This window comes from Olea europaea, chromosome 6 (genome assembly GCF_002742605.1).
Source record: "Olea europaea var. sylvestris chromosome 6, O_europaea_v1, whole genome shotgun sequence".
In the NCBI taxonomy this organism is placed as follows: Eukaryota; Viridiplantae; Streptophyta; class Magnoliopsida; order Lamiales; family Oleaceae; genus Olea; species Olea europaea.
The window spans coordinates 13,906,919-13,918,281 of record NC_036242.1 but is presented as its reverse complement, the minus strand read 5'-3'; the positions used below and the strand labels follow the sequence as shown (position 1 = coordinate 13,918,281).

Below are 11,363 nucleotides of genomic sequence, written 5' to 3'. Positions count from 1 at the left end.
GATGCCCTTAAAAGGTTTGCTTACATCTGTAGGGGACAAAGCTCCCTCTGTTGCAAAGACCATTACATAAATGTCTTGGTTGGGGATTTAGATATATAGCAATATAGAGATAGAATGATAAAATTCATTTCCGAACAAAGCCTTCAGTCTCCTTTCGACCAGTCTTATGATAGAATTATATCATACATATTTTTCCAGACAAATTTAACTGGTAGATCTTTTGTTTGTCTGAATATCTAGATCTAACCTAACAGGTGAATACACTGTTCTGGCTATAACCAGTTCAACAGAATTAAATGTTTTATCAGGCTTATTAAACAAGAATATCTACTTGGATGAATAATTACTCACTTACAATAGAGAAATAAATTCGTACAAACTTCATGGAATACCTCGAGTATGATGCCCCGATATTCCTCTGAATTCATTGTCAAATAATAATCTAAGAGGCTGCGAAGATCCTTAGCATCACGAATACGATTAACAATTATCATCTGCTCCATGGACTCTCTAAAATCCTCTCTGGGATCATAAGAGGATTTCTCCATCGCTACCATAACAACGAACTTAGTTTCTCGATGTCTTATCCTTCTTCTCTCTTCGTTTCTTGCCTCCCGTCTTTCTCTGATCATTTGATCTAATCTTTCTTGAACCATGGCATGTGCAATGCTGGAGATAGCTGGAAATCTGACAGAATTCGAGCTTTCAGCTTCTTCAGAGGAAGAAGATACACTGAGTCTGCAACTACAGCACAATGCCTTGCATCCTCTAAGTTGAAACTTGTGTTTCTTTACTTCTTTTGATCTTTGCATTGTTAATGGTTCACAATGAGTTTTGAAGTATAATGTAAGCACAAAAAATCATTTATGCAATTAAACAGTAGATCACACTAATCATGATTATGTCTAGGGATTAAATTATAAATTATGTTTCAAAAGTTGCGGTCCTACTGGATGAGGAAGACTGGAACTCTTATGGGGAACATTCAGTTTGTTTTTTAAGCTAATTAAATATGATCATGATGTTACATAGATCAGCTTTAATTTCCTTTTACGATTATATTAGGTGGCATGCTTTCCAATTGTGGTTGAAGTGGAACGAACATGTTCAACTAACTTAAAGTAAGATTGAAATATATAAATATAGTAAACGAAGGTCGAATTAGTATTGGCCGTGCTAGGTTGAACCGGGATTGATAAGAAAGATTCGCCGCACTTAGGAAATAGGTCGGTAGCGCTCTCACCTTTGGCTCAACTGTGATGGATTTAGCATGTTTAACTTGGCTTAGAAGTCAATAAAGAAGCTTCTTTTGATTTTTCGACTGATACATACAAACAAAGGATTCCTTTTATTAGAAAAACAATGCCAAGACGAGCTAGTTTTCCTTTTTTACTTAATTTTCTTCGGGGAAAAGGATATTTGATGTTAAGATATTCTAGTAGACACAACGTCCTATATGTACAAAGTACACATACTAATAAATCCAATTATGTTTCTTGTTGTTTGATGGCTACATCCACCCAATCCTATCATTCTTAGACATTAAATATTATAAAGATTCATTAGGACTCTATGTATACAATAATTTTTTAGGAGGACATACTTAAAACAAGGTCCAGAAGTATGATGTTATGAACCACATAATCAAGGTTCATTGACATAAACTTTGGTAAGAAGTGAGCATCATATTTCTCCAAATTGTCAGGTAAATAGCACCACACATTACAGTGCACACAATTCCTTCTTTCTATATTGTCCATCTTCTTCTTTTTCAGTTGATTGCATATTGCTAAGGCACATGATAATTAATACAGCTCAAGAAAATCTATTGTTGGTAGATTTTGCTCGTACTTTTTGACACTTTTCATAGATAAAAAGGAGATGAGGGAAAGATAAAAAGGAGATGAGGGAAAATTAACTCTGGGTGATTTGCCATGCGAGTTAAGCAGTGCATTAGAAAGCATGAATGAATTATTTATTGTTAAACAATGATTAATTAGATGGCTCATGTGGTTGAAATCATCACAAAATAAAGCTACAAAGCTAATTGTAATCGAGGACATAATATTCCTGGTGACTTTAGATGCTTGAAGTAGAGTCACCTACAACCAAATACTTTATTGCCTTTTCATATTCAAGTTCAAAATTTTAAGGCCAATTTATCGAAAGATTTATTTCTTTTTATTTTTATTTTTATAACTAGTCAAAGTGATAACCCCGACATCTAAACTTGTTGGTTTAAAGTCTTGTTTAGAAATCAATTTTTTAATGTATCTCTTCCATTAAAAAGAAGCCTTCTTTTCCAATTTATAATTTATAGATACCCCTTAACCCCCATTTTTTTTTCATATCAATTACTCAATCTACTCTAAGTCTCCAACTTTCTCAACTCTCTTTTATTATATCAATTATCGAGTATTTACTCTTTTGTGCTGCAAAATATACAATATCAATTCAATTTTTACAGTTTATTAGTTACAATTTCAATTCATCCAATTCTCAATTCTCACAATCTCACTACATTTATATTCTTCTAGTTAAGATTTCATCATAAACAATCAAACAAATGGATCAACGCTCATTTGTTGAGAGTTTATTCGATACGGGATGTGGGCCACATAATGATGAATCGTCTAGGACGCCGCAAAGTCAATTTTCAAATGAATTTGTCGGTCTAAATGACATGTCCATGCCTCAAGATGTTCACATTCACGGTCAGGGAAGTCCCAATCCAATTGATTTAGATGATATTAACGTTCCCGAAGTGGAACATGAGGACGAGGAATTAAACATCCAGATGCGAGGGGAAAGCGAAAGGCTAAAAAACAAGCAAAATGTTGGGATCACTTTAAGTTGATTTCAAGGGAAAAAGTCATCGATGACCTTGCAGAATCTAAAGCAGTATGTAAATACTGCCAACAAAAATTGGCATGGTAAAAAGGAATTGGTACCACTCATCTCAACCGTCACTATAAAGCATGTACGGCCAGACATGGACTTCTTCCAGTTGGTCAAACACAATTGCAATTTGACAGTCCAGACGTCAGTTCTACAACTTCACCCCTATCCACGTGGGTGTATTCGGAGGACAATACTCGAACCGGAATGGTGAAATTTGTTACCGCCACTGAGTTGCCTCTGGCTATTGCAGACAACCAACACTTCGTCTCGTTCGTGAAAGAATATCTGCAATCGAGGTACGTTGGGGGTAAGTCGAAACACTCTTCGTGCCGATACAATACAATATTTCAATAATTCAAAATAACAATTAATTATGAATTTGCAATAATATGGGAGTGTTATAACTTTAACTTCTGATATATGGGAATGAGTAAATAAAAGAGCATATATAGCTGCAACCACACACTATATAAATCCACTTTGGTGCATGCATAAAAAAATTATTGCTTTTAGAATTATTGAGTTTCCTTACAATGCTAATAATATATATAATGCTATTATCAGTATTGTTAGAGAATATAATTGCTAGACTAAAATTCGGTCTTTTACTTTTGATAATGCTAGTATTAATAAGGTAGTCGTTGATAAATTGTGTAAGACACTTCAACCTGATTTTGGTGGATATTTGTTTTATATTCGTTGTGTGTGTCATATCTTGAATTTAATTGTGCAAGATGACTTAAAATATATAAATGATGAACTTCAAAGAATTAGGATTGCATTAGTATATATTACGATCTCTTCTAGTAGAAAACAAACATTTGAAGATTTTTGTGCCGAACTAGGGGGGACGACTATTAAAATATTTGTTAGCGATGTAGGCCATAGATGGAACTCTACTTACTTGCTATTAAAGTCATGTGAAGGTTTCGAAAATTTAATAACTGACTTTTATAACAATAGACACGTTGAAGTGATGACAATGGTATGTTAAATGAATCCGATTGGATTTTAGCTATGAAAGTTAAACGATTTTTGACATATTCTTATGAGACCACAAAGATTTTATCCGGAGTTTATTATCCCACAAGTTGTATGGTGCTTGAACGCCTTTATATAATTGTAAGAACATTATATAAATATAAAAATGATCCTGCTTTTAGTGAAATTATAATTGGTATAGAATTAAAGTTTAGAAAATATTGGGAAGAACTGCCTATGTTATTTCCTTTAGTATGCGCAATGAACCCCCGATATAATATTTCGAGATTTAAATACGTAATTGATCAAATCAATAAAACTTTAATACTTGATACACCTATCACCTATAAGAATCTAGAGCAAACATTATGTGGAATGTATGATTTATATGCGGAAAGAATAGGTGCGAATGTTAGTTGGGTACCTTCTGCACCTACTTCTTCTGCTGAAATTGAAGAAGATGATGTCGAAATAATAAATTTATTTCAAGGGATTAATACATTTAGATATGATGCAACTGTAATGTGTTCATCTAGTGCCATGTCGTCTATATTTGCATCTCATCAAACATTGGCCGAAACTCAAAATGCGATGCCTGCCGAATTAATTGATCACTTCAATCATAATATGCCAATAGACAGAACAATTAAAAAAAGTTCAGAAGAAGTAATTGAATTCTGGCAAAAGTATGAAAGACGGTGGCTAATTGTTTCTGCAATTGCGAAAGATCTGCTGACACCTCCGGTTAGTACTGTTGCTTCGGACTCTGCTTTTAGTGCAGGTAAAAGGGTTTTGACCGATGTTATGAGTCGGCTGAAAGAAGATATTTTGGAAGTGTTAATGTACATGAAAGATTGACAGGACGCTCATTTTCGACTACAAGATAAATACGTTGTAATTGCATGTCGTCAGGTAAGTGATATTTGATTTAATTATATTAATCAATTTTTTTTTATTTTTTAATCGTTAAATTTAATTTTCTTTAAAAAATTGTGCATGTTACAACAAGTTGTTCGTGTACAATTTTTAATTCCGCCTACTTAAAATTGATGTAACCGGTCCCAAACCCGGATAAAGGAGGAGGGTTTACATTTTATCTACTTTAAAAAGAAATAAAAAATATTTTTTGTAAATGTATTTCAAAAAATAATTCGTCTTTATTATATAAATATTTTATACTTTATAAAAAATATTACAATATGATATAAATAAAAAAATAAAAAATTGTCTTCATTAAATTATTTGTATTTTTTAAACCTTTTTTATTTTTTTTTAAAAGTGTTTTCTATTATTTCATTTATTTGTAAAACTCTCAAAAAATAAAAATGGCTCGGCCCATTGCCACCACTAAATTTAGGTGCCTCTGAGTTGCTTTCGTTCAGATACTTGGGACTCTGTTTCAGCCGAGTCTACCAAGTAAGAAAGGGGAGGCTGGGGAAGTTGAGGCATGTTTAGATAAAAATTAAAAAATAGACGCTCCTTAGTTTAATTACAATAACAGGACACTCACATTTAATAGAGTAATGCTAGTCGTTATTTGAGTCAACAAAATTACAGGAAATTAATATTTCAAATAACAAGCTGCCACAAAGAATGCCATGTAGAGCGACTATTGTAGTTGCCAACTACAAATAGCATTATTCTTTAAAGTATCACATTAAACTTTCATATTTCAAGTTTTGAGTATTATATCACTATATAACCACTTTTGAGCCATATATCATATGAAAATGAGATTGATGTGTCTAAAATGCCACCTTAAAGAAAAAGATGAAAATTTTACAAGGAGTTGCGAAATAATATGTTCTCTTGAATAATTAATTAATACTTGTGTATCGAGACTAAGGGTCAGATTGTTCATCGGAGAAGTGGGTCTAGAAAAGTTGTACTGAAAGGAGGAGACCAATGGAGAAAAACTTGTTAGCGTACACAGAGATTGGGCTAAGGATGGAAGGACTCTAGGTCATGCAGTGTTAACAGAATTGATATGATTCTCTCCAAGTTGGTATTTTACCATACATAAACTTCTCCAATATTGCTACCTAAATCAGAAATATTCTTTACCTTGTATAGAGTATTTGTATAGACTATTTATACCTATCATTATAAAGAAAATAATGTAAGATTGGGTTATTATTTTAACTTGGTATTAGAGCTATCCACCGTATTCTCTGAATCTGTAACATTGAACTCACATGGCTCAAAAACAATCAAAATCTGTTGCCTCTGAATTATCCACCCCAGTTATTCACATCCAATCCTAAAGTCCTGGCTTTCATGCTTCTATTGTTCTAACTGAAAATAACTATGATGTATGGTCCCAATTATTGGAGATGCAAATTGTTGTTCGTATATATTTTGGAAAAAAAAAAGACCCTCCGAAGGAAACGATTCCCACCTATGCAAAGTGGTATGCTGAAAATCAAAAGGTTAAAGGCTGGTTACTTACCTCTATGTTGTTGGAGATAATGTAGCGTTTCTTGTGGCTACGCACTGTACAAGAGATTTGGTGTTCTCTTGCCAAAGCTTTCTACAACGGATAAAATGAGACTTAACTCTTCACATTAAATCAGCACGCCTTCTCTACCAAACAAGTTGACCACTCCCTATCAACCTATTATGGTGAGCTCGTCAAGATTTTTCAAAAATTAGATCACCGCGATAAAATTACTATGAAGGACCCCAATGATACTGTTACATATAAGAAATTTGTCTAACGCTTGCATGTACATATATTTCTTAGTGGATTGGATGCTGAATTTGAACAGATTAGGGGACAAGTTCTTTGAAAGGATCCTTCAGTTGACCTTGAAGAACTCTATGCTTATGTGCGAAAGGATGCCATACGTTGAGCCACCCTAAATGGTGAACTTTACAACCCTGAATCATCCACTCTGATGGTTTGTCGAGCCAAGCCTCAACTACTTAAACCTGGTGCAAAATCTGAATCGGGCTAGAAGGGCAGTTATGAGTTAAGTACCGCTTCCAAGCAAGAATGCCTGTATACTCACTACGGTGAAACAAGCCACTCAAAATCATGGTGTTATGATCTAATTGGCTTTCCAGATTGGTGAGATCCAATGAAGGCATCACGAAAATGCTCAAAGTCAAATCAACAAGCTTCAATTACCATAGCCAATTTCCTAGTGATACTCTTGCAGAAGCTTCCTTTTTGGTCGCCACTTCATGTAATAATGGTAAGGCCCTACAAACTTCTGCACATTGTAGTAGTAAAACATGGATAATTGATTTAGGAGCTGCAAATCATATGACTTTTGATAGTCACCATAGTCAATTTATGGAACCATCAATTGAACATATCGTGTCTACAACCAATGGCAATCCCTCATCTGTGATTGGAGAGTGTTCAATGACTTTTCCAAACAATTTAAATCTTGATTCTGTTTTAGTTGTACAATCTCTCAACTATAACTTATTGTCGGTTTCTCAAATAACTTGTGCCTTACATTGCATTGTATTTTTTGGCCTAACCTTTATGTTTTTGAAGATAGCCAAACTCGGAAGACAATTGGTTATGGTACTAAAAAGGGGAAGCTATAATACCTATATTGAAGCCTGCTAGCTCAAGTCAGATGGCTCAACTTTTCTCAGTGGATAAGTCTAACAAAATTACCTCCGAGATTTGGTTGTTGCATAGATGCTTAGTTCATTCTTATTTTGGATATTTAAGACGATTTTTTCCGACATTGTTTTCTCGGTAACTACTTTGGATTTCAAATGTGACATTTGTGAACTAGCAAAAAGTCACCGTATATCATTTCCATTAAGTTTGAATAAAAGTCTTGTACCTTTTATGTTGATACACTCGGATGTATGGGGACCAACCAATTCCCCTTCCCTGAATGATTTTTGTTGGTTTGTCTCTTTTATTGATGATCACACACGTATGACTTGGATTTGCTTGATGAAGTCAAAGAATGAAGTTAGTTCTTTATTTCATAAATTTCATAAAATGATTGCCACGCAATATCAGTCTCACATACAGGTTCTTCGTATTGATAATAGTGGAGAATTTGTTAATTAAGACTTAAAGTAGTATCTACAATTGCACGACATTTCACATCAGACAACTTGTGCATATTCTCCTCAGCAAAATAGAATTACAGAATGCAAAAATTGCCACTTGCTTGAAGTTTTCCGAGCCTTTTTGTTCGACGCTCATATACCCACCAGTTGTTAGGTGAAGCTACCATTGCTGCTACCTATCTCATTAATTGTCTACCCTCCAGTTTTTTACAATTTCAGACCTCGTATAATGTCCTCCACTCAACTATAAGCACTCCTACTATTCTGAATTTATCACAACCTTTGTTCATCTCCCTAAACCCTTAAGAAATAAGTTGGAACCTCGAGCCCTTTGATGTATATTTGTTAGCTATACTTTATTTTAGAAAGGATATCAATGCTATCATCCCCCTTCTCAAAAGATGTATGTGACTCTTGATGTCATATTTCACGAACATGAAATGTACTACTCTGTTCCCGATCTCCACGTTAGGGGAATAATCGAAATGAATTGTAAACTCTGACTCCAAATCTGAATATTATGAGTGAAACCCAGACTTCTTTGGAAAATTTAGATATTACAAATGACAACTCTGATATTAGTGGTGGACATCCAGAGGAAGCAGAGTCAAGGGATGAAAATGATTAGAATTAAATGGAAGTGGCATTACCAGTATCTCAGTCACCTTCTCCCCTTCATAAGGTACCATCTAACTAGTTGCTCTCTAAACCTGATCCTTTTCTCGAACACCAGGTAAATTCCGAACCTCTTCAAAAGGTGTTACCTAATCGGGCTTCCAGAGGGATACCTAGAGTAAACTATGAACCTGTTTTTAGTTCTAAACCTAAGTATCCCATGAGCAACCATTTGTCTTGTCATAGATTGTCAAAGGATAGGGAGTCATTTGTACATCAATTATCCTCTGTATTTAATCCTACTAATATACAGGAAGCTCTGATAAATCCTAGGTAGAAGAAAGCAATGAATGAGGAAATAAAGTCTCTTCAAAAGAACTCAACTTGGGAAGTTATTGAGCTGCCTGATGGGAAGAAACCTATTGGATGTAGATACGTCTTCACAGTTAAATACAAGGCAGATGGAACTATTAAATGATTCAAGACTAGACTAGTTGCCAAGGGGTACACTCAAATGTATAGAATTAACTATACGAAGACATTCTCACCCGTAGCAAAAATTAACACTGTCTGTATTTTGATATCCCTTGCGGTGAATCTTGACTGGTCATTGCATCAGTTTGATGTCAAGAATGCATTTTTACATGAAGATCTTCAAGAGGAAATATATATGAAACTGCCCTCGAATATAATATAAAGTCAGAAGATGGCAAACATGTTTACAAATTAAAAAAGGCATGGTATGGTCTGAAGTAATCTCCTAGGGCATGGTTTGAAAGATTCATGAAGTTTATGAAGAATTTTGGATACAATCAAAGTAATTTAGATCATACTCTCTTCATGAAGTATAATAAAGGAAAGATTGCGTGCCTTATTGTATATGTTGATGATATGATAGTAACAGGGAATGATCCAAAAGAAAGGAATGCATTACAGAACCACATTGCTCGTGAATTTGAAATAAATGATCTTGTTCCATTGAAATACTTCCTTGGAATTGAAGTGTCGAGGTCAAAGAATGGTATTTTTCTATCTCAACGAAAATATGCCTTAGATCTATTAAGTGAAACTGGTATGACAACATGTAGTCCAATTAGCACCCCCATGGAAGAAAATTTGGAACTAGGCATATATCCGAATCAAGTCTCGACAAACAAGGAACGATATCAAAGATTAGTTGGTAGATTGATGTATCTCGCACGTACTCAACCTGATCTGGCATATGCTCTAAGTGTGATCAATCAATTCATGCACTCTTCAAGTAAAGAACATGAAAATACAGTGATACGCATTTTACGCTACTTGAAGTCATCTCCAGGAAAAGGGATTGTGTTTACAAAAATGAGATAATATGGATGTCAAAGGCTATACTAATGCAGATTGGGTTGGATCGATCACAGATAGGTAGTCTACATTGGGATACTTTACTTTCGTAGGTAGAAATCTAGTTACTTAACAAAGCAAGAAATAAGTTGTAGTTGCTCTATCCAGTGCTCAATCTGAGTTTAGGGAGATGGATAAGGCAATATGTGAGTTATTGTGGATCAAAAATTTATTGAAAGATTTGTACATTAAACACAGTAGTACAATGAAACTATATTGTGATAGCAAGGTAGCTTGTGATATTGCTCACAACCCAACTCAACGTGATCGAACTAAACATGTTGAAGTTGATAGACATTTCCTCAAAGAGAAACTGGAAGCAAATATTATTGAAATGCCACATGTTCTATCCCAAGACCAACACGTTGATCCACTAACCAAGGCTGTGTCTACTCGAGCATTTAATAATGGTCTCAACAAGTTAGGAATGACCGACATCTATGCATCGATTTGAAGGGGAGTGTCAACAGAATTGATATGATTCTTTCCAAGCTGGTATCTTACCATAGGTAAACTTCTCCAATATTGTTACCTAAATTAGAAATATTTTTACCTTGTATAGAGTCTTTTTATAGACTATTTATAACTGTCATTGTAAAGAAAAAAAATGTAAGATTGGGTTATTATTTTAACTTGCGGAACTCAAGTTCTGGAGAGTTGAATCATTGTTTGATCTTCTACCATTGATGCATGTTCTAAGTAGGGACGGAATCAGAAAATGATGTTAGGATGGATTGAAACTTAAATTTTTTTGAATAAACTTACCCCCACAAGAAATCGAGTTTCGTAGGCTATTTTCGTGACATTTACGATAAAAAGCATACGATACTCAATGAAATAAAAAAAAGTTTAGATGCCTCACATTAAAATATTCCACTAAATCTTTATATTTTTTTTACCAAATAGAAAATCGATGCTTACTTTAAAAAATATAAAATAATCGAATCTTTGGGGGGATATATATATATATATATATATTTTACCAAATAGAAAATCGATGTTTAACTTAAAAAATATAAACTATCCGAATTATGATAGAAATAAGCAAAATACATATCCACCTATGAACATTTAAAAAATTACTTAATAAGTACTTTTCTAATAACTTTGACGACCAATTTTTTCAAACAACTGAAAGTTTTGACAAATAATCTTTTTATTGTCAATATCAGATCTATAGTAAGTTATTTCTTTTTATCATAATATTTATTTTATGGTCAAAATAAGTATTTTTTTTATAAATATGAATTAAAAATAAATGTAAACATAATTTAGAAAAATACGTAGTGTCTCTAACGATTAAAATAAGTAATTTACTTTTAGATCTAATCAATACAAATTATCTATAATAAAATTTTACTTAATAATTATAAGTAAATTTTAGTCAGACATGCTTTAAATAGAAAATCTAATTTGACAACAAAATATTCACATTT

At 33.5% G+C, this 11,363-nt stretch overlaps 1 protein-coding gene across 1 annotated transcript; it reads right to left on the bottom strand.

Annotated features, from left to right (window-relative positions):
* Positions 1-223: 223 nt before the first annotated feature.
* On the bottom strand, positions 224-812 carry LOC111395195 (probable transcription repressor OFP9). The gene has a single exon (XM_023021192.1). The coding sequence runs from the start codon at positions 810-812 to the stop codon at positions 348-350; it is 465 nt and encodes a 154-aa protein (XP_022876960.1). The 3' UTR covers positions 224-347.
* Between the last annotated feature and the right edge of the window lie 10,551 nt (positions 813-11,363).